This window comes from Hoplias malabaricus, chromosome 6 (assembly GCF_029633855.1).
Source record: "Hoplias malabaricus isolate fHopMal1 chromosome 6, fHopMal1.hap1, whole genome shotgun sequence".
Classification (NCBI taxonomy): domain Eukaryota; kingdom Metazoa; phylum Chordata; class Actinopteri; order Characiformes; family Erythrinidae; genus Hoplias; species Hoplias malabaricus.
Window position 1 is genome coordinate 250,085 of NC_089805.1, and position 24,138 is coordinate 274,222.

The 24,138-nt window shown below is 37.3% G+C and overlaps 1 protein-coding gene across 1 annotated transcript in view; it reads left to right on the forward strand.

Annotated features, from left to right (window-relative positions):
- sdha (succinate dehydrogenase complex, subunit A, flavoprotein (Fp)) overlaps positions 1–21,184 on the forward strand; it is a 52,147-nt gene extending 30,963 nt beyond the window's left edge. The window contains exons 8-15 of the mRNA XM_066674249.1: positions 5,774–5,942; positions 6,226–6,421; positions 11,575–11,746; positions 11,903–12,021; positions 13,044–13,155; positions 18,706–18,836; positions 18,966–19,079; positions 19,245–21,184. Of these exons, the coding sequence (XP_066530346.1) occupies positions 5,774–5,942; positions 6,226–6,421; positions 11,575–11,746; positions 11,903–12,021; positions 13,044–13,155; positions 18,706–18,836; positions 18,966–19,079; positions 19,245–19,331 (1,100 nt within the window). The 3' untranslated portion in view covers positions 19,332–21,184. The remainder of the gene's footprint in view (positions 1–5,773; positions 5,943–6,225; positions 6,422–11,574; positions 11,747–11,902; positions 12,022–13,043; positions 13,156–18,705; positions 18,837–18,965; positions 19,080–19,244) is intronic.
- Positions 21,185–24,138: the final 2,954 nt, after the last annotated feature.

Genomic DNA, 24,138 nt, shown 5'->3' on the forward strand with positions numbered 1-24,138 from the left:
CTATGCCAAATAAACTGACACTTTAAAAAACCCCACCACCTTAAAAAGACTCCCATTATATTTAGACTACCTTTTCAGTAAACTTCTGCTGGAATTTCACGTTTCACCTTAGAAATTCGGTCACATTTTTCCAGGGCTTCCTTATTCTGTTATTTCTATGAATTAGGCTCTTTGTGTATTGTCTATGAGTTCTCTGTGTGAGAGTGGCACTTAAATGTCAGTGTTCCAGTCTCCTGTTTGAACAAGTGCTGTATGAAAACCGTACGATTTAAAGATTTTAGAAGAAAACATTTAGCCAAATAAGATTAATTCAGAAAGACACCTGGGTTAGAGTGGATTATGGTATCACTTAGCCGTCCCCTTTCAAATGAATAGAGGGATATTGAAGGAGGGATAAAATGAGATGGATGAGTAGGATTGGTCTGAAATTTGATGTGACTGTGTGCCTTGATCTCACCATGTGAAATCTCGCAAATCTAGCTTAAAAATTGACCAAGTTAGATTGAAATTTTGGCTAGTGTATTCCTATTGGAAAAGTTCCCATTTTATCCCCAAATTATCTAGAGGTGTAAAGTTCATGAAAAAACTTTGAATTTGGCTTGTCACGTATTGCTAGCATGGTTGCAACATTAGCTTATATACTGTTTAATAGCTATGAGGTTAAATTTGTAGAACTTTGAATATAATACTTCCTTTAAAATACCGCCAGCTTAAAAAAGACTACCAATATATTTTGACTGCCACCTTAATAAAAATTCCATGTTAATTTGCCCATTTTATTTAGACTACAACCTCAAATATATGAACACTTCAGATAAACCTTAAAACGATAAAATTTTGTCAATATGATTTAAACAACACATTAAAACCATCCATATAATAAAACAGCCTTTTCATTTATACAGCTACATTAAATAAACGAAAACTTCAATTAACCCCTAAAATATATAAAAAGAATTTCAATCTATTTTGACCTCCACGTTAATAAAAACCTATATCAAGCAAATGGATTATCAAACTGAAACCTTCAAGTGCTACTTATGATTTTTATCACAGAAACTTGTGTGCCCCTTGTTCTTCCTCTGTTCAAGATCTTGCTTGAAAGTTTGCATGTTTTTGTTTTTTTATTGAAATTCACATGCTTAATACAAAATTATCTAAAACAATTATTTAAAATTATTGAGAGAATATAAAAAACTAGGCCTAAATTGAATGTTTTAAATGCAATTATACATTTATGAGAACATATAAAATGTATTGGCAATAAGAGTTTTGAAAGAAATAAAAAATTGAGAAGACGTAAATTCAGTATCAGTTATGTGCTTTAATAGGCTACAGGTGAAAACAGTGCGGCTCTTGGGCAGGTGTTCACAGCGGCTCTCTGCACTTGTAGCAGTAAGCGAAGGAGGGGTGCCGCTGTGTTAAACCTCACACATGCATGGTAATACAGACATGTTCCGGTGTTTGTGTGCGGAACTTAAGTTGAGACTTTTTTTTTTTTTTGGGCAGAATCTGACCTGAAAAATTGGTGGAAAAAGAAGAATTTTGTCTCTTAAGTTACACAGGGTGAGAGATATGAACCTTGACAAGGCATACTTGTGCCTACACACAAGAATCAGCACAATTAGGCCTTAGGGAGCATGGACTTTTTAGGCCAAACAAGGCATCGATGAAGCTACATTTGCAAGTACAAGGCCTAAAGCATAGGTTTCATATGCCTAGAAAATACATCCCACATATTCAGTGTGTGTGTAAGCAAGGATCCACACAATGAGGTCATAAACAGTTTGGGCCAGTAAGGCTTCACAAGTCCAAATGAACCTTTTGTTTTATTTTCACAGTTAGTAAGTTAATTTATTGATATATTGCAGCCAGGACATGTCCAAATGTTGAACCTTTTTAAAAATTATCTACTTAAAGTCTCTGCAGATTGCAACAAGACCAATTGTTGGCTGACTGGATCAAAATTTATATTTTCACACAACTCACCAATGAGAAAATACTATGCGTTTTTTGACAATACATGCAATAGCAAAGTTGTGAGACACTCTGCAGACTGCAGTGTAGACCAAGTTGGTTGTTGATACTCTCAATTTTTGCTGAGATATTCCATATATTAATTTTGAAAATGTAAATTGTGCCCCCTAGTAGCTACCATTATGTGCTGACAGGGACATACAATTCAAATTTCTTGATGATTGGAACTTGTTAAGGTTGTCAAACAGCTGCTGAAATCTGATTGGCTGGTGATGGTCACAGTTTTGTTCATAACAAGTTGTCCTTAACTTTCCACTTACAGACTTACCCATAGAACCAGCCTGCCAAATGTCAACCCGGTCTGCATTATGGAAGCTGACATACACATTTCTAGCAATTACAGCACCCCCTAGATGAATTTTGTCCAAAAGTAATTTCTGAAATTTCAGCCAATTTGAGTAAAGTATGCTGGAGTTATAGCTGTTCAAGTACAACCCCAATTCCAATGAAGTTGGGACATGGTGTAAAACAAGTTGTGCAAAACTTGTGCAATTGTGCAAAATAAAAACAGAATATGATGACTTGCAAATCTTTTCCAACCTGTATTCAATGGAATACACAACAAATACAAGATATTTAATGTTAAAATGGATAAAAGTTATTTTTTGCAAATATTCATCCACTGTGTTACATTACCTTTCCTTTTAACAACACTCAGTAAGCATTTGGGAACTGAGGACACTAATTGTTGAAGCTTTGTGAGTGGAATTATTTTCAATTCTTGCTTGCTTTACAACTTCAGTTGCTCTGCACTGCAGGGTTTCTGTTGTCGTATGTTGCACTCCATAATGTGCCACACATTTTCAATGGGAGACAAGTCTGGACTACAGGCAGGCCAGTCTAGTACCCATACCCTTTTACTACAAAGCCACACTGTTGTAACATGTGCAGAATGTGGCTTGGCATTGCCTTGCTGAAATAAGCAGGGACGTCCCTGAAATAGACATTTGGATGGCAGCATGTATGGTGTCTTCACGGATGTGTGAGTTACCCACGCTATGGGCACTAACACATCCCCATACCATCAGAGAAATGCTGGCTTTTGAACTTTGAACTGATAACAATCCGGACAAGCCTTTTCCTCTTTGGTCAGGGGACACGACATCCATAATTTTCAAAAACAATTTGAAATGTGGACTCAGACAACAGGACACTTTTCCACTTTGCATCAGTCCATCTCAAATGAGCTCGGGCCCAGAGAAGCCAGCAGTGTTTCTGGGTGCTGATATATTGCTTTCACTTTGCATCGTAGAGTTTTAACTTGCACTTGTAGATGGAGCGACAAACTGAGTTCACTGACAGTGGTTTTCTGAAGTGTTCCTTAACCCAAGAGGTTATATCCGTTACAGAATGATGTTGGGTTTTTAATGCAGTGCCGTCTGAGGGAGCGAAGGTCACTGGCACTCAATGTTGGTTTTCATCCTTGCTGCTTACTTGCAGATTCTCTGAATCTTTTGATGATATTATGGACTGTAGATGATGAAATCCCTTAATTTTTGCAATTGTATGTTGAGAAACGTTCTTAAACTGTTTGACCATTTGCTCAGGCAGTTCACAAAGTGGTGAACCTCACCCTAATCTTGCTTGTGAATGACTGAGCCCTTCTGGGATGCTCCCTTTATACCCAAATGTGACATTCACAGGTTTCCAATAAACATGTTCTTATCATGGATGAACAGGGCGAAAGAGAGCGATCAAGGTATGTAGAGCAAGAGCAGGACTGCAGTCTATAACTATAGAGCTACAAAGTGCTCCTGTGACCAGTGGTGCTGAGTTAATAGACAGTGAATGTAGCAAGAAAGGGGTGTTCATAATGTTATGATCTTATCACTCTGTGTAGAGAGAGCACATGAGTGAGCATGAGAGAGAGGGAGAGAATTCCAGAGACCCAAAGCAGAGACAAATCCTGACCAAGCACCGGCTCAGTGATCACAGCCTGGCCATAGAGTAGGGCAGGTATAAACAGTCCTGGCTGCCCAGAGAGAAGAGAATGTGTTGTCACTGTGAGAGCTGAGATGTGGAGACTGAGATGCACTTCTGCGTTTACTATCAAAGAGATTCAGTCAGATAGCATTCTGATAAATTCACTTATAAATAAAGATTTTGGGATATAGTAGCTTGATGTCTTTCCTGGTGGGTTATTCCACAGCTCGTTGTGTATGGCATGTAAATAAAACAGTTTTAACCCAAATACAGAATACCTTATGAAATAAAGAGGGGGTACTTTGTTTAGTACAATAAGTTTAACTATGCAGAGAGCATGTCTTAATTGGCTTCAGAGTGAAAGTTATACATTTAAGATTACTGGCTGAGTCATTAATCTTATGAAAAAGATAATTGTCAGTTAAACTGGTTTAGTAATTTGACTCATTTTCTGTGAGGGATTTGTATGACCGAGTGTCGCCCATACATACAAACAACACATTCATCTTACGGTTCAGGTGGATCACATCAGAGACTCAAGAATGCAAGAGGATTTGTAAGATGATACAACCTTGATGTCACATGAAGTCTCAGTGTTTGCTTGTAATATCCATTCCATATTGAACATGGTAGAAGACATTTTTAATGTTGAAATTCCATGGTTTGTTTTGATCAGGTAGACAGAGGTTGTCTTGATAAGTCACTATTTAACAATAGTGAGTATGGTAGCCTGCAGAGACCTAGGCACACTCAAGATGACAGGATTACCGCAATGTGTGAAGGGGGGCCATGTTACCCTTTGTGTCAATACATTTTAATTACAAAAGAGTGCCGACTGCAAAGTTGGGTGATTGGATTGTCCCCAAATCTACCTTAATCTTTAGAAGGAACAGAGAGGTGGCCTGACAATAGATCTGTTCTGTGGCCTTGAATAAACAAGAGATTTTAACTTGGGGCATCTGATTAACTAGAGAGAGATTAAATTTGATCTTTATGTCCTGAGTTTACTACAACACTTTAACTTTGAATGTCTCTGATGAATTTCAGAAGCCCTTCATTTGAGAACATCCATCCATCCATTATCTGTAACCGCTTATCCAATTCAGGGTCGCGGGGGGTCCAGAGCCTACCTGAAATCATTGGGCGCAAGGCGGGAATACACCCTGGAGGGGACGCCAGTCCTTCACAGGGCAACACAGACACACACACATTCACACCTACGGACACTTTCGAGTCGCCAATCCACCTGCAACGTGTGTTTTTGGACTGTGGGAGGAAACCGGAGCACCCGGAGGAAACCCACGCGGACACGGGGAGAACACACCAACTCCTCACAGACAGTCATCCGGAGCGGGAATCGAACCCACAACCTCCAGGCCCCTGGAGCTGTGTGACTGCGACACTACCTGCTGCGCCACCGTGCCGCCCTCATTTGAGCACAAAATTTGAGAAATAAAAGCATTTTAACCAGTATTTTATCATGACTGAAATAACAAAAAATGTATTAGATTAATAGAAATCATTTGTTTAAAATGTAAAATATTTTACATCAAACAATCCTGAAGTACTTTGTTTACATCGCAGTGATGGAATTATTTAGTTTTTGAATAGCTTGCTGTCATCTTTACTCTCAGGCCAGGTTCATGTTCATGTTAGCAATATGCAAAATATGTTAAATAGACCTTGTTATAAAAATAAGGTATATGTCAGTAAACTATCAGTACTTTTAATAAACAGTTATATGTGCCATACTGTTTTATAAGCAGATGTTTAGATATTCCTTCTATTTTTCAATGCTTTTTACTCTTCTTAGGTATCTATGGAGCTGGTTGTCTGATTACAGAAGGCTGCCGTGGGGAGGGTGGAATTTTAATTAACAGTGAAGGTGAGAGATTTATGGAACGCTATGCACCCAATGCTAAAGACTTGGCCTCCAGAGATGTGGTTTCACGCTCCATGACCATTGAAATTCGTGAAGGAAGGTATAGTACAGATTTTTTTCCCCAAAATGAAATGTGTCCCATTATTGCTTGTACATTTTGTAAAAGTTAATTTGCATTATTGTGCTAGCAAGTGCTATTATTATAATGGTATTATTTACAAATCTTGCTATTAAGACCATGTTGTCTTATTCAACAATGCCTAGATAGTACCCATGTCAGCTTTGAAGTAATAGGCATCCCAGCACTATTTCTGCTGTTTGAGAGCCTAAGGGCAATGCATGGTGTGTGATATGTTTGTCAATGATTTTTTTTTTTTGCTTAGAGGTGTAGGGCCAGAAAAGGACCATGTCTACCTGCAGCTTCACCACCTCCCACCTCAGCAGCTTGCTACACGTCTTCCAGGAATCTCTGAAACCGCTATGATATTTGCTGGAGTCGATGTCACTAAAGAGCCCATCCCTGTCTTACCCACAGTCCACTACAACATGGGTGGCATCCCCACCAACTACAAGGGACAGGTATTTAAACCCTACGTTTATTAATATAGTAAAAATACTAATATTAAATATAAAATACTTAAGCTCAGTCTGTAACACACTCACACCCAGACCAAACAGCTCAATTATTAAGGTTAGGTTTCTGTTTTTGTTTTTTGGTTTTCAATATGTTGATTTGGCACCAGAGATGTGCAAGCGAATCCTGCATTGGAGGTGCAAGGCCCTGTTATTTTCTGTGTATTTTTTAATGTGTTTTTCTAATGCTTGACAGCTCATTTAATTTGGCATAAGCATTAAGCTCACTAAAAAAAAAGTTACATAAAGCATGGACTTGGTTTCGGAGCTCTCATAGTGCACCCCAGTGCATAGAATAATCATAATGAACCTGATCAAATATGCACCAAAATTGGTAAGGTCTTATCACACTGGACAGGGATCACTTTGTTTTTTGTGACTCCACCCAACAGGTAGCTGGCCATATTGGCTGGAATGTGCAAATTTCGAAAATACTCATGGTGCTTTGAGGGGCTTATGAAATTTTACAGATCTTCTTGAGTTAGGACATATTTTGATCAAAAACAGCTGTTCAGTAATTATTCAGTCTATAAAGCAACCTGTGAATTAAATGACTATTTGAAAACTCCAAAATGCTGGAAAGCACAAATTTGCACACTCATTAAGGTTTTGCAGAATTGTAGAAGATTATTTTCTTGTGTGTGGCTAGATGTATTGCCCATTAACGTTTCTAAAAAAATATATTTTTAGCTGTAATACATGTTCTCCAGTTTTCTTTCAACCTGACACACACATTGTTTTTGGCTGGTATAAGCTCCACTCAACAGGAGCCATATTGGAATTAAATTTTTTCAACTCATTCAGACTCCTCCTACAGTTTTGTTGAGATTATCTCAAAATTTGGTCAGGGTACACTCTAGACCAGGGTTCAAGAATAGGCGGACTATTAAACGATAAACTATTAAGAGCTGTTTAATTTTGAGCAGATTGTTTGTTTTAAGTGGTGTTACTTGTCATTACGGTCCAGTTTTAGTGCTGTAGGAAACTCAGACTAAACGCATGCGTTTTTGCATATCACACGTGAGGCTACTAGTCAGATCTGTGCATTATGATGAGCACTGTAACTCGAATGCGTGACACACACACACACAGGGCTGGACTCCAGACACTACTGTCCTGGGGCCAGTAAAAATAGCCCAAGGGATGTTATAAAACCTCTTTTGGGACACTTTCGGGACGACACTGTTGTGTGAGGTAAAACCAAAAATAGTAAAAATAAGGGAACAATTACTGGTTGGAATTTTCATAACGCTGAATCTGTTTATGGATAAAGTCCCGTCTTCAAAATAAAGAGCCAATCAGCTTCCTGTTAATGGATTAAGTCCTGCCCTTGAGTAACAAGAGCCAATCAAATTGCTGGTTATAGAAAAGCAGTAAAGTCAACTTCAAATAAAATAGTCATTAGGAACTTTATTTAAAATATGCATTTTTTTTTTCAAAATCATTGTTTTATTTGTACAATTTACTTGAAACAAGAAAATGGTATTTTATTTAAGGAATTTATTCTTTATATTTATTAATAAATCTTATTGAAATATATTGAAATCTAAATGAATGTGTAAGTTTATTTGACATGTACTTGTTAACTATGTAAAATTATGTTATAATTATAAGGCTATTTTAATGTAAAGAATATGGCACTGATGCAAGTTTTACATTGTTATATATAGTTATACAGGGACGTTGGCTTGGGAAAATTTTCTCCAAATGCACCTTAATGAATTATAATTAATTATTTCTGCTTTAGACAATCTTGATGATGCATTGTGAAGGAATAGTATATTGCTCCAATGAAAATGACAGGCAATATGTTTACATAAGAAATATTAACCTTTTCACAATGTAGTAGCATAGAAAGTCATGATATTTGGTATGAACATCACCAACATTATATGTTGGCATTTCAGTATTAGTCCGATTGACTCAGTGGTCCGATACTCATTGGCGCTGTGTAAAATCAGCTTAATTAAAAAGAAAATGTCAGTCTGATTATGCAGGTGTGCTTGCGTTTTGAATGTTAAAACGGGAGGGGGACAACCATGCTAGGGTTTCAACAGTGACCAGTGTATGTACACCCTTATGGTGCTTTTCTCGACTTGGCTCAGCATGGCTCGGCATTTCCCTGGTCTCTTTTCTACTAGCAATGCTCGGCCATGAAACGTAACTGATGATGTTACACCCTGCCTGTAACAGGAAACTGGAGTAATGTTACGAGCTGCCGTTGTGAGAAACTATTGTGAGCGTTGCTGTAACTTGGAGGTTTTTACAAGCAGCTAGTTTGTGCTGGAGGTCTGCATTTTGCTGTGTAAACAAGTTAACCAGACAAGTCAATGGCGAATCAGCGCTTGGTACATATAGGACCTTTATACGGTACATATACCTACTTGGCTTGCTTCATACCAGACACGAGCAGGGCCTAAAACATTACCCAGTTCCAGGGACCACGTATCAGATTTGTCTATTGCAAAAGAGCAGAGTTGAATCGAGTAAGGTTCCATGCAGTGGGAAAGTGCCATTAGTTATTCTCTAGAGGCTTCTATGATTAAAATGCAAATTTGGTGATGTAAAATGTTGGAAATCATAGCAAATTTTACAAAATAAATAAAAGATTCTAATACACTGCCTTGCACAGTTTGGGCCAGTGAGGCTTCACAAGTAATACTGAAACTTGTCTTATTTGCAGTTAGTAACAAAAGTGAAAGGAAGTCCAAGTTTATCAAAATGTCTTTATTTGCTTTAAATACTGAGTGCTGGTCTTAATTAAGATAAATATTTATGTCCTTTTGACCTGTGCAGATTAATGAGATCAAGATCAATACTATAGATCACTAAAACAGTAATTAGTCTTGTAACACTATCTGACATTGAAAGAAATTATTACATTTCCATGCATTTTATTAACTAGTGAAAATTTATAAACATTCAAGGTAGAAATGTATTAAACGGTATTTTTCCTAAATGGGGCCGTAAGCATTTCTAGATGGTGCTATAACACACAAACGACACTCATTCGACAATTATTGTCCCATTGTACCTTCCCCTGTAGGAGGATTTTTCTTATTTTGGACATGCTTCTTGACAGTATGGCCCTATGTACATCTATCAATTTGGTCTTGATTGAGCTTTGTTTGTGTTAAAGCTTCAGGGTTTCCCGCAGTGCTTTACAGTTAGGGCTTCACAACATCATCCACCCCGTCAGTGGACACACGCTGACTTTCTTTCATAACAGGTTGCAGTGACGATGGATCGGTGAGCCTATCTGCTTAATTGTTCTGTTGTGCTCGATCGTTCACAATAATAATCTCAAATAAGGCACTCCTCGCGCTAAGAAAACATTTTTGCGCGTGGTTTGGTATGGCATGATGCATGCAACGTAAATATGGATGTGGATATATAACGTTCTAATAGTTACACCATGACTATTCAAATAGTCACACGGTTTTTGCCAAGACTATCTGGGTATTTTACATTTAAATGGTTGATCTTAATTTTTTGAGCTGGAATCTTCTGAACAGTCCTATAAAACAAACGAGATGCCTGGTGTTCCTACAATGCAAAGATGTTTCAATAGCGTTTCTTCAAGAATCTCATCTTAGAGTACAAGGTGTACCTCATTTTCAAAATAAGCACTTTAACCCTCTGGAGTCTGCGGGTTTTTGTCTTAGAAACATCATAAACATACACCCAGAAACTTTAAAGGGTCTTCCATTCAAGTATATAAAAATATGGAGGTTGAAAAGAAATGTATTGTTACCTGATTGATATAGAATGATAAATAACGAGGCATGTCTAACTCGGAGACTCAGACCGTGACCCTTGATGGCCCACCCATTCGTATTCGTTTGATAATAGCATGATAATCAAGCTGCTCTTATTGGAGGGTCACGATGTGTGAAAACACTAATTTTAGTCATATAAACAAATGCACATAGCTGTGTTTTCAGACGTTTGGTGATGTTAGCTTCAACACTACGCTAGTTCAACAGTATATTCTGGTGAAAGAATTTGTGAAGCTGTCAGTAAGTTGCTGCAAAAATTGGTCCTGCGGAGTAGTGGGCTGCCAGGGAGGACAGAATGCCCACTCTTACCCGTTTATATCTCCATCTTCCCACTACCTCAGTGGATATTGATTGGCTTTTCTCATATTACAATAATACTAGTAATACATTTTATTTGTAATGCACTTTACATTTCAAAGAAATCTCAAAGTGCCACAGAATAATCAGATGCAGTAGGGATCAGGAGAGATGTCCAAAAAAAGTCCTAGTAAGCCTTTTTGAATAAGAGTTTTTAGTTGTTTTTTAAAAGACTCCATGCTCTGTGGTGCCCTCTGAGAATCTGGGAGTGCATTCCAAAGACATGGGGCGACAGCTTGAAAAGCCCTGTCTCCCATAGTAGAAATTTGGTCCGGGGCTGCTGAAGGCAATAGGCATTGGTGGAACGGAGATGTCTTGAGGTATTGTGTGGGGTAAGGAGCTCTTTGAGGTACTGCTTACACAGTACAAACAAAGCATGACTGAAAACAACATTAACATGATGCCCATCGCAAAATTAAACTCTAAGCAGCAGGACTAAATCCATCCATGACACAATTCAAAATACACACACACACACTCTCACACACAAAATCACTTAAATTGTTTGTTGTACTGCACTTTGCATATTACTAATTGTTTCTTCCATAATCAAAAATGTTTAAGAAATTTCCAGTCTAAAAATTACTTTGTTTCAAATACAGAATATAGGATTGGAACTGCCATTTAAAAAAAAAACTACTATTTATTTATTACTATTTTAGTGACAGTATGTCTGTGTTTACACTGATAAATTTGATTTTCTGTATTCTTGTTTGGTTATAGGTTGAATAAAAAAAAAATTTGGATTAAAGATTGACCCTGTAACGTTCTTTAATGTTCTATGGTTCATTTAACCCATTTAATTTTTGCTCAAAACACACTGAGAATATCACTGAATGGCCTTCTAACATTTTAGAATAAAAATAAGCAACACCAGATTTTCCATTTGGATCACTGCAAAAAACCCAGATTCTGTCTGGGTTTACTGATATCTCACATTCTATAATATTGTTTTTGACATAGGTCGTCATTCACAAAGATGGTGTGGATAAGGTAGTGCCAGGTTTGTACGCATGTGGTGAGGCCAGCTGTGCATCTGTGCATGGTGCCAATCGCCTGGGAGCAAACTCCTTGCTGGATCTGGTAGTATTTGGTCGTGGCTGCGCCCTGACCATTGCTCAGAGCAATATTCCAGGTAAGCCATTTTTTTGGTGGTTGTTCTAACTCATTTATATTTCATGTATGTGAGTTGAAAGATGTATGTGAGTTGAAAATCTTTTTTGTCTTGTTAGATATTGATGGAACTTATTACACAGTGGTGTCTGTCTGATGTATTTGTTTTGTTGCATAGGAGAGAAGCTTGTACCCCTGAAGGCAAATGCAGGAGAAGAGTCAGTTGCTAACCTGGACAAAATTCGCTTTGCTAATGGTAGTGCCAGGACCTCTGAGATTAGGCTTAATATGCAGAAGGTAATTAGATCATGCGGTTGTTTTAAAGCATGTTCTAAGCAATATCTTGCTGTAGTGTGTACTTCTGTGTCAGTATGTCCTTCTCACCTCTGACAGGGATTCATAAGGCCCACTAACTGAAACCTGGTTCCTGTCTAGTGCACCAGATACAATTTCATGTGAAATTATGCCAGAATGTATTGCCAGCACACAGTGCCTTTCTGAAAAGGACATGCTCCTCACAGCATTGGTGCCATCAACATTAATTATGACACCCATTTTGATGAATGCCCTGTTCTATCTTAAAATGCTGTGATTTAACCCAAACCTTTCACTTAAACAGGGGACAAGGAAAATGAGCTATATGATCTTGCTTCTCATTGTTGTAAGAATATTAATTGAAATGAGCATAAAGTTATTGTTTTGGGAAGATTGGAATATTTTTAGTTTATTTAGCATCAATATATAAATTAGCTTTGCAGTTCATTTCAGGGCTGGAGTATAAATGGGTTGCATCTGGTATCACAGTGTAGAGAAGCCACCATATTGTGGACCTACTCATTATTCAAACACACAAATAAAATAAACACTGTGTTATTTAACACTACAAAGGCTGAAATTTTCAGAAAATGAAGACAAGGCCCCCTCCTGGTGCAGCCCATTAATAGACTATTAGCTACCCTTTTTTATGTAAATGAGGCGAAGCAGAGAAGAACACATGAATTCTTAGCGAGAAAGTGATATATAGCTACATAGCTATAGGTGGTTCTTTTTATTACAATTTTATACACTTTTATTACAAGTTTATATTTTTCTTAGTAATTTTAATCTAGGGTTATTGGTTAATTTCTGTGACCTACTTTGGTGCATTTTTTCTGTTCTTATTGCACCATACAATTACTCTTGTACATATCTATATCAGAGATGGAGAGAAAGATATAGCTGTAGTTATATGTAGTTCCACACACACACACACACACTATATTTAACCAAACTTTGAACCCCCCACCCCATTTTTTTGTCTCCACCCCCACACCCCTCAGACCATGCAGTCCCATGCTGCTGTGTTTCGTACTGGTGACATCTTAAAAGAAGGATGTGCCAAGATGGATACAGTCTACCAGATAATGGATGACATTAAGACGTTTGACAGAGGTAAAGTGTATGTCCTTTGTGTGTGTGTGTGTGTGTGTGTACCAGTCAATCATAACTTTATGAGCGACTTCTACATTCACTGTCAGTTCTCTCAGCACCACTGACCATACAGAAATACTTGAACTTGTTATTCACTTATCAGACACCCACAAGACCACCACATAACATGTATGATGTGGGTGGTTCATAGCACAGCAGTAAGGCTGATGTAGTGATGGTGCGTTAGTATGTGTGGCGCTGGCTCTGTTAAACACACCTACCTCATTGGTCCACCTTGTAGTGTGTGTAAAGTCAGAGACAGTAGCTAATCAGTTGCTGCAAAGTTTGCATTGGTTGTTATCTAGCCTTTCATCAGTGTACTCAGGGTTAGGTGCAGCCCACCTGTGTCTGATCCATTCATATAAGCACAACACATCAACAATATTAACTGTCACATCATGAAGAATAATCTACAACACAAATTATACCTGCTTTGTGATAGTCCTGTGGGGATCCTGACCATCCCTGAGAGAAACATGTAGACTACTATCTGAACTTGTACAGCTGCAAAATACTCCTGTTTGTCAGTGGAGCTGATAAAATACACAATGAATGTATTAGATACAAAGTATTTGTTCCTAATCCAGTAATTATTCAGTATACATATGGCAAAATGATGAAAACAAAAAAGATCTAGACCAAATTCATAGCATTAATTTTTATTATTATTATTTTTTTTTTATGTTTTTATTTATTTATTTATTTATTTTTAATTTTGAGAGAGGGTCATGTCAACATTTGCAGTGAAAGATGGTAAAAAGTTTAGGAAATAATTATGGCTATTCAACTGAATTTGGAAAACTGCACTGTGTGGTTTTGGTAAACATCTCTCTGTTAAGGTAGGTCACTTGACATGATAAAATATTTTAATTATACGTGTGTGTGTGTGTGTGTACCCCTCAATCAAGGACAATAAAATATGTGCTCTATATATAAACTCATTCATTCATTGTCTGAAACCACTTATCCAGTTCAGGGTTGTGGTGGGTCCGGAGATCAACCCGGAATCACTGGGCGCAAAGCGGGAACACACACTTGATGGGGCGCCAGTTCTTCGCAGGGTGATACACACTCTCTCACTCCTATGGACACTTCTGAGTAGCCAATCCACCTACCAACGTGTGTTTTTGGACCATGGGAGGAAACCGGAGCACCCGGAGGAAACCCATGGGGAGAACACACCAAACTCCTCACAGACAGTCACCTGTAGTGGGACTCAAACCCACAACCTCCAGGTCTCTGGAGCTGTGTGACTGCGACACTACCTGCTGCGCCACCATGTACTATAGATACACTACATGGCCACAATTAATCACTCATCCAAATCATTGAATTCAAGGGTTTCAATCACTTCCATGGCCTCAGGTGCCTAGACATGTAGGCTGTTTCTACAAACATATGTGAAAGAATGTGTAGTTATCAGTGAATTCCAGCATGATACGGTGATAGCATACAACAAGTTAGTCATAAAATTGCCGCTACTAAATTGCCTCAGAAATGCGTAAGAAATATAAGTGGAGTATCTCTTCTATTTACAGTACTCTGGGTATTAACCCAAAGTGCAAATTTAATACACCTACAGCAAGTGCGGCTGTTTTCACATGCTCACATACGACCATGCAAAACATAGCGCTAAACTTGAAAAAATGAATGAATGTAACACCATGTCAGTGAATTTGTTGATTTTGCAAGAAATGTGATTATGTATGTTTTTTTTTTTTGATTATATATGTTTTTTTTTTGTTTGTTTTTTTGCTATTGTGCATATTAAACAGAAAATGAGACATTAAAATCAGTATCTAATACATAATATAATTTCATTGAAGTGGATAGATTTGAGTACCTACTTTAAAGGCAACATTGGCTACTCTGGGATAATGCTGTTCTCTCTGATTGGTTTATGTCTAAGTTTTTATTCATTGTTTGAATTACCATAGAAACTCATTTGTAACTTGACTTACATTTGAAGTCACTGCCACCATTAGAAAATCAAAACAGCAAAATTTAATCAATATTATCCACCTATGGAGCTGGCATAGAGCAATATCCTCATATCAGTTCATGCTTTTCAACGTTTGTAGGGCTCTCCATTGTCTAAATTAAACAGCAGATACCTTTTCCTCTGCCTTCAGCAGAGAGACGGAGAGAAAGCATTGAATACCCGAGTGAGACCCTTTGTGTTTTTTTGCCATTTACTGACCCTCGGGCTTTGTTAATACATTAGAATGGTTTCTAGCATGCAAATGTTAGCAATGTTAATGAATGAGTGAAACTTATTTCACTCATCTCAACATTTCTTAACCCACCATGAGCAATAGAGTCACTTTTCAGACAGTGCAGTGAGCAACACTGTCATTATTATTGATTCCGTAGGACACTATTGAGTGTAAAGTAGACTCAACAGTGTGGTGTAAAAAGTAGTTTACATTTTAGGCCCATTAAACAAGCATTTCATGGCACAGAGAAGCACTGAACACTGCATTGTGCAACCCCCAGCCCAGCGGTCAGCTGAATGCACAGCAGGCATACCACACAAATGCAGCCCTTTCCATGAACATGAGACCAGTTCAATTCCTATTTACGAACTTAACTTGTAACAGTTCAGAGTGTTTCCACCAATATAAATTGGTTGCTGAACCAGAAAAACGACCAAAGAGGTGTATGTTCTTCACCCTGAACAATGGTGTCCAGGGGCCTGCCAAGATAAATAAAGAGCTTAGAAATCCATCAGTTGATTTTTGTACAACTCCCATTTCCAAATAAAATCAAAATGTAAGTAAAAAATGAAATACAATTACAGTGAGCCCTTGAGTTATGAGTGAATCAGCTCTCTGAGATAAAAGATATCACTTTGTCAATTTTTTGCTTTAAGTTTTTTGCTTAATGTGAGCCAAGTTCTGAGTTACGCCACTAGATAGCCCAGCGAGTGTTCAGTTCACTTTATCTTGCCATGCAAGCATCTCTGTCATATTGCTGTTTTTGTAGCATTAAGTGTCTAGCAAGTCAGTTAAGTGATAGAGCACTAAAAAATTAAAACTCCCTCTACCCCCACCTCTGCCAGCATCTTTGTCTGATCTTCAATGTAAATACACTTAATTGAACCAGTTTATTTCTTTACATTCTCTTTTATTATCTATTGTTCTTTTTGATACATTAAAATGTAATTTTTAAATGACAAACACGTTAAAAAACGTTTCGGGCTTTGGAACTGATTTCAGTTCATTTTAATGGTGAAATTTAATTTGATATACAAGCAAATTTAGTTAGGAGCTCGGTCACAGAATGAATTAAACTCATAAGTAAAGGTATTACTGTAAGTGCAAATCATTTAAACACTAAAAGCACCAAGCTATGAGCACCTTCCCCAAGCCCCACTGTTCTCAGTTATCAATTGACTGCCTATTCTTTACAATGGGAACTTTTTTCTCACACATAACACTTGCTAGATGACACATCTTACCTACAGCATGTAGTTTGGCTACACGGACAGCTCGCTCTCAGATCTGCTACTGGTCACGGCTGAAATGCGGGGAGGCAGGTTTTTTTTAAGGCTCTCATTCTGGTACCTAATGGCAGTCAGGGTACATCTGGCTAGCACATGGAGGCTGTGTGGCCCTCCAAAGAAATGCCTCCCCTCACCATTACTGACCCACTGCCAAACCAGTCATGCTGGAAGATGTTGTAGACAGCAGAACATTCTCCACAGTGTCTCCAGACTCTGGCACATCTCACATGTGCTCAGTGTGAACCTGCTCTAATCCGTGAAGAGCACAGGGTGCTAATGGCGAATCTGCCAGTCTTGGTGTTCTCTGATAAATGCCAATCGCCCTGCATGGTGTTGGGCTGTAAGCACAAGCCCCACTTGTGGATGTAGGGCTCTCATACCACCCTCATGGAATCTGTTTGACAGTTTGCGCAGAAATATGGATATTAGTACCCTGCTGGAGGTCATTTTGCAGGGTTCTGTAACGAAGGAAGGAGGAAGAGGTAGCAGTCCTGCTGCTGGTTTGTTACCCTCCTACGGCCCCCTCCACATCATCTGGTGTACTGGTCTTTCTCCTGGTATCTCTTCCATGCTCTGGACACTGTGCTGACAGACACAGCAAACCTTCTTGCCACATCTCGCTTTGATGTGCCATCCAGGTTGAGGACAGGTTGATTTCACAGAAGTGTGATTGACTTGGAGTGTTGTTTAATACTTTATTTTTTGAGTTTATATATATATATATATATATATATATATATATATATATATATATACATACATACTGTGTGTGTTTGGTTTTACTTGCATGCAGTATGTGAGTTGGTGCTTTCCTGTCAGTTTCATCTACAGCAAAATAAAGAACATCGATATTATTCACTTATGGAGCAGGAGTAGTGCTATATCCTCATCTCTGTTTGGAGTTATATTCGTTGTTTTAAAAACTTACAAATGCTTTGAGCAGACAAAATGCCAGCATAGTGAACCAAGACATTTGTTTTGTTTGGTTTTGTTTAATTTCCCATTTACAGACATTCAAACAGACTGTAGAGCTAACTAGGTGAGGAAACATTCAGACATGAGAGCTTTAAGGAAATGCTTTACCTGTTTTGTAATGTGTTCATTAACAGCCAGCAGATTGGGAGATGTGTGCATGCTAGGAAGTAATCAAATGTTTTCAACAGAGGGTATGATAATTGTAAGGTTTCACCTTGTCATATAGCTGTATGCCCTTCTGATTACAATATACCCCAAACACTGATGCTTCCTACTCCAAATTTATCTGACTTCTTCATACAGTGTTCAGTCTTTCCCCAGTTTGATAAGGAACATAATGTTTCTTATGACAATGAATATTATCACAAAGCTTCAGTATAGTACATATTACATTCTGGAATGACCAGCTCTGTTTGTGATGGCTGAAATTCTCATCCTTTTGCATTGGAAAAACTTACTATTACATGCTGTGAGTCATTCTGGAGTGACTTGCTGTCTTGCAAAATGATTGCAAGTGTGGCCAGATTATTAGCGTTTAAGGAAATGAAAACCAGGTCCCAGTTTTTCAACAGTAAATGTGATCAGTTCATTTAAAAAGTTTCAGATCTTTAAATTGTAAAATATAATAAAAAACATTTCACCTACATTTCTGTTACTGTTAGCATACCTTCAAGATAAAGAGACCAAAAAATTAACAAATAATTATTAATAAAGCAGTATATTTTATACCAATTTTAACAACAGAAGGCTCAGCTCCAGACAGTGAACTTGTTGCTACCATGGTCAGTGATGTAATCAATGATTTTACATCAATTTACATTGTTTGCAAGTCGAGTCTCTTTTTGAGCGACTTATGTGCGACGCACAAGTCTTCATCTCTCTACACTGAAGATTTCATGGATTCCTAACTATTATTACCAGTAGATTGACCAGAGGATAGGTCCTCCCTTGTGAGCCTTGGTTCCTCCAAAGGCTTCTTATATATATGAGATGGATTTGTTGATCAACATTTGTGTTTCTGTTTGTTTCAGGTATTGTTTGGAACACAGACCTGGTGGAAACGTTGGAGCTACAAAACCTGATGCTGAATGCTGTGCAGACAATCTACTCCGCTGAAGCTCGCAAAGAAAGCAGGGGGGCTCATGCCCGTGAAGATTTCAAGGCATGTTATGATGAACATTACACGAGTAAACTAAATATTTTTAATATAACTAGTTTCTATAGAATTTTGTTCTTAAGAAACCATTTCTGGTGATAGAAATATTAAAAACTATGAAATATTTTTGTGTAGGACCGTGTGGATGAGTATGACTACTCCAAGCCACTGCAGGGCCAAGAAAAGAGGCCTTTTGGTCAGCACTGGAGAAAGCACACACTCTCTTATGTAGAGCCTAAGACTGGAAAGGTATATTGATGTTTTTTTTTGTTTGTTTGTTTTTTTTTTTTTTGTTTGTTTTTTTTTTTATACGTTAGTTTTGAAGATGGTATATTGTCTGGCACAATGTTGTGAGAAACTGCTTTTCTTAAAAAGAAACCTAACTTGTGAACATTTCCACTGTTTTTCTCTTAGGTTACTCTGGCGTATAGGCCTGTGATTGATGATACCCTGAATGCTGAAGACTGTGCTGCCATTCCTCCTGCCATTCGTTCTTATTAAAAATGTTCACCACATGCTCAGCAAGAATCTCAGTACCACTTCGCATTTTTTAATTTAAATACATTTATTAAAATCGTATGGCCTCCATCAGATTACTTGTGTAGAATTTCTTCTACACAAGTAGAAGGATTCTTAATAAAACATTTTACAGCTTGACTTACATTGTCCATTTGATTCTGCATACAACTTAACATTCTAGAGAAATATATTAATATATTGTTCTTTCTGAGCCTAATGCAGGTCTAGTATATTATTGGTCTATTCTTCCTAAAGGGTTTTAATGAAGTTTTGAACAAATAAAATGAGATGAGAACTTACTGAAATTACAACCTCAAATTTATTGGAATAATTTCAAATTAATACATTAAAAACAAGCATTGAGCATTCAAAAATTATGATAATGATTCATTGATCCTGAAGGAAATTGTAGCATTAAAGTAGTGTCCACATTGCACAAATAAAAACATGGATGATTTGACAACAAGTGGGGCTGGTTTACAAAAGTACACTCACAGAAATGAGATGTTTTTTTATATACAATACATATGAGGTAAGCTGACCTTACAAAAATAAAGTTTAGTCATCTGTGACATTCCTAGTATGTAATATATCAATAAGCATGAAAGTTGTGCAGTTCAGACAGATTTTGTAGATGCCTTACATATGGGTGAATGCTTCTGAATATTAATCATGCCAATCTGTCACATTTGCAGCCTTGTGAATATGATCACTTTCATTTTGGAAAACAGATACAAATTATATTAAATACCCCCAGAACCTCACAGAGCTTCCCCGAGCTTGAACCACACCAGTGAACATGATGCCTGAATCATTCATGTAGACAGAAATGAGATTAATTTGACCAGATAAGTTTCCCGTCATGAACAGTCAATTTTTTTTCTCTCTTCACCAATTGTAACTGGGCAACTTTATGGGCAAAACCATATTTTGATGATATCCAGTTCCCTGCAGAGTGTTGTGAAGGACCTGCAGTGACGTCTGAAATAATTTTTTGCCTGGAGGCAAAGCAATTGAAAACAGTTTCATTTTTCAGCCACAATACTTACACAAATTTTCTAGACTGAGATTTTTGCTGTTGCTGATAGACCCATTTACTCATATAAATTATATGCTTTAATACACCTGCAAATTCAACTACTGATATACATTCATGGCCCAATACAAATACAATAATTCCTTTTTGCTAATGTACATCTGTTATTGTACTCATTTTCCACACCTCGTACCTGCATTCACAGCATTGTACCATCTGTTCTTAATCTGTGAATCCTGTTGCATGTATTTATAGCCCAGTTATATTCATGCAATGCCATCTGCAGGAGCCTGAAATTATTACCAAGTTACACATTGTCTGCTTGGTGTTCTTTATGTTGTCACAACATTAAAATGTAATTGCTCAGAATGTTGGACAGTGTTGTCTGATAACATTCCGGAAGGTTGTGATTATTTAGTACAGATTACTTCACTTTTTTTCCATTTAGATACCTATAGCAAGATTAGCTAATTGTAATTACAGTGAAATATCACATAATGTTGACTGATAGCTATGTTAGCTACATGTTTACATGCAACCCCATGCTAGGTATCCTTATATATCTGGGGTTGAGTTATTTGCTTACTTATACATTGTTTTAATGACTATTTTACTGCTTAATGCTGCGCTTAAATCAGAAATGTATGGTGTAAAAATCCGGGGAAATGTTTTATTTAGTCTATTGCTGTTCTAAGGGCAGAATGAAAGTACAGTATAGTGTGCTACTGCTCTTTATAATATAGCTACTTTATGTTGTAGTACAACTCCAAGAGCAGGTATAATGTAACTACTGTATAGTGTAGTACTGCTCTGAGAGCAGGAGGTATGTAGCTACTGCTCTGAGGGCAGGGGAAGGTAGCTAGTGTAGTGCTGTACTGCGCTGAAGGCAGCAGTTATGTAGCTACTGCTCTGAGGCCAGGGGTAATGTAGCTAGTGTAATGTGGTACAGCTCTGATAGCAGGAAAAATGTAGCTACTGTATAGAGTAGTACTGCTCTATGGATAGGAGAAATGTAGCTACTTTATATTGTACAGCTCTGAGAGCAGGTGGAATGTAGCTTCAATATAGTGTGCTGCTCTGAGGGCAGGAGGAATGTAGCTACTGTATATTAAATTACTGCTTTGAGCGCGGGGGGAATTGTAGCTGTTATATTGCGGTAATGCTCTGAGGGCAGGAGGAGAGCAGCTACCCAGCTAGCAAAATTGTTGGCCGTGATGTACGGCCATAGAATGGGCCGATAGTTCTGGCCCAAGTCTGGGAAACTCTCTGCCCAGACTCGGCCGAGTGTTGTGGCTGAGGTGCACTCCCACCACCCCCCTCCCTTCCCTCAGAAAAGGTCAGAATGAGGTTCATGGTGAAATTACTGCTTTATTAACTAACTTACCCTCTCAAAATAAAGGTACAGTATTGGTCACTAAAGGTACAAATATTTAAAAGTCCAGTTTTGTTCCTTAAAAGTACATTGCATTCTCTTCTCCAGAGGGTGAGATACATGTTTGTAATATTTCATTATAGAAATGTCATATAACAAAAAGCATAATAAATGTCCTGGAGATGAAACAGGGTGTATGAAATCAACACATTTTAAAATCTACAATTATAATTATGTTCCCTAATTAAAAGTACAAATATGTACAATTGAGGGTACCACAACGATGACAACATATCTGACAATGTAATATCAGTAAGTGTGCTTTTAATACAGCCTTGAAACTATGTAAACATACAGCAATTGCAATGTGTACAAACAGTACATAAAATCAATAAATAGAAAATACGTTTGTAATTGACATTGAAATTTGAAATTGGCAGTGTCATGATTTCCTAAATCCAATTAACATTCAAATACAGTTTTTCAAAGAAAAAATTGGTTTTACACCAAAAGAAATGCCATTTACATTCAGACTTTTCTTTAAAAATATGTCATTAGTGTATGTGGAATTATATGTTTAAAACATTAAATTACACCAAAAACGAGCACTGAGATTGATAATGTATTTTAACCTACTTAGCTAGTACCTCATGTCTTCTTAAATGTGTTTAAGCAGTTTTATTTCTTGTTTTATTTCTTATACTGAGGTATACGGTTCTGTGTGACAAAAAAACTTGCCAATGTCGTCTTGTAAAATATGCCATCAATCCACATAATTACTCGAATTAAAATAACTCGTGTATGAGCGATTGTCATGTCTTTTAAATGTTTTAAAACTTGTTTAAAAAAAAAGAGTTAGCTAGAGTTAAACAGGTTAACAAAAGTTTGTCATTTGGAAAAAAAAAAAAAAAAAAAAAGTTCAATATTATGTATGTAACATATAGCAGTTGATAGAATAATGTACATAACATTAATGATGTTAACTTCATTTGGGCGATACCAAAATACTTATGTATCCACAAATATAAGGTTAAATTGAAATACTTACGGGATGAAGCTCTTCACTGAGGCCGGTGAGAGCTGCTCATGCGCTGCGGTCACTGAAAAGAGCGTGAATCTTTATCATCATCATCATCTACTAATTAATTATGTCTCCATGAGAGTAAAATGTCACCTCAGAATCTTACCAGCCACCCAGAGAACTATAATGTAGATACCCACTCCCAACAGTTCAATGTCTAAATAATGAGTTTTAATACAAAATGCATACTCGAAGGAAGCTAGAGGCACTAAACCCTGTAAGTGGCAGCCTGAAACATTTATTACTCAGCATCAGCCAAATATTAGGAAAAAATGCTAAATACCTTAATGTGTAAAAGTCTGCTTACCCTGGATTTGTGTCTGTGTGATGCTGTTCATGTCTATGTATTTGAGGACATTTCCTAGGCCTGTTACAGGTCAGTTTTATGTGTTTGTTAGGCTGTCATAAGTATTACTGTTGGTAAGAATACAGTGTTTATGTAATGAAGAAATGACTGCTTCAGCTTAATATTAATTCAAAGCTTTTGAATCGGTTACCTAGCGACACAAGATATTAGTAGAGTGTTCTTCTAGAGGAAGGCAATAGAAACATTCTCTTTTTAAAAAAAAAAAATAAGTTAAAATTCTCTTAGCTGGTCTTTGGCAATTATGGATGTTTCAAAAACAAAGCTTAATCAAATTTAAATTAGATGTAACCATAAGACAATGTGGAAATTATAATGACAATATAATCAAACCTGATCTCTGGGACCATTTCTACCAAGGAGTACTGATTTAATTACTCAGTAATAATTGTAAATTAATGATGAAGGTATGTCATTATTAAGTAAACCTTAATTAGTGAATATTGCATAACTCCTGGACAACTACTTATTAATTATGTATCCATCAACTATTTATTAATCATTAATCACATCAACATTTTACCTTCCACCTGGATAATTACAATCTAAATTAGAATTAGCATTAGAATCACTTTATTGACAACTGTGTTTGCACACAGAGGAATTTGTTCCCCACTTTTAACCCAATCCGTGCAGTGAACACTAGGGGGCAGTGAGAACACATGCCCGGAGCATTGGGCAGCCTTATCCACGGCACCCATGGGAGCAGTTGGGGGTTAGGCTCTGGAATCAACCTGGCCACTTTCGGTTACAAACCCGTTCCATAACCACCAGGCCACAGCTGCCCTATTACTTCCAACAGTTCAGTGTGTAAATGATTGTATCAGTGTTAATACAAAATGCATAATCAAAGAAAGTTAGAGGCACCACACCCTGTAATCAGCTATCTTTAACATTTATTATTCAGCATCAGCCAAATATTTGGAAAACATGCTA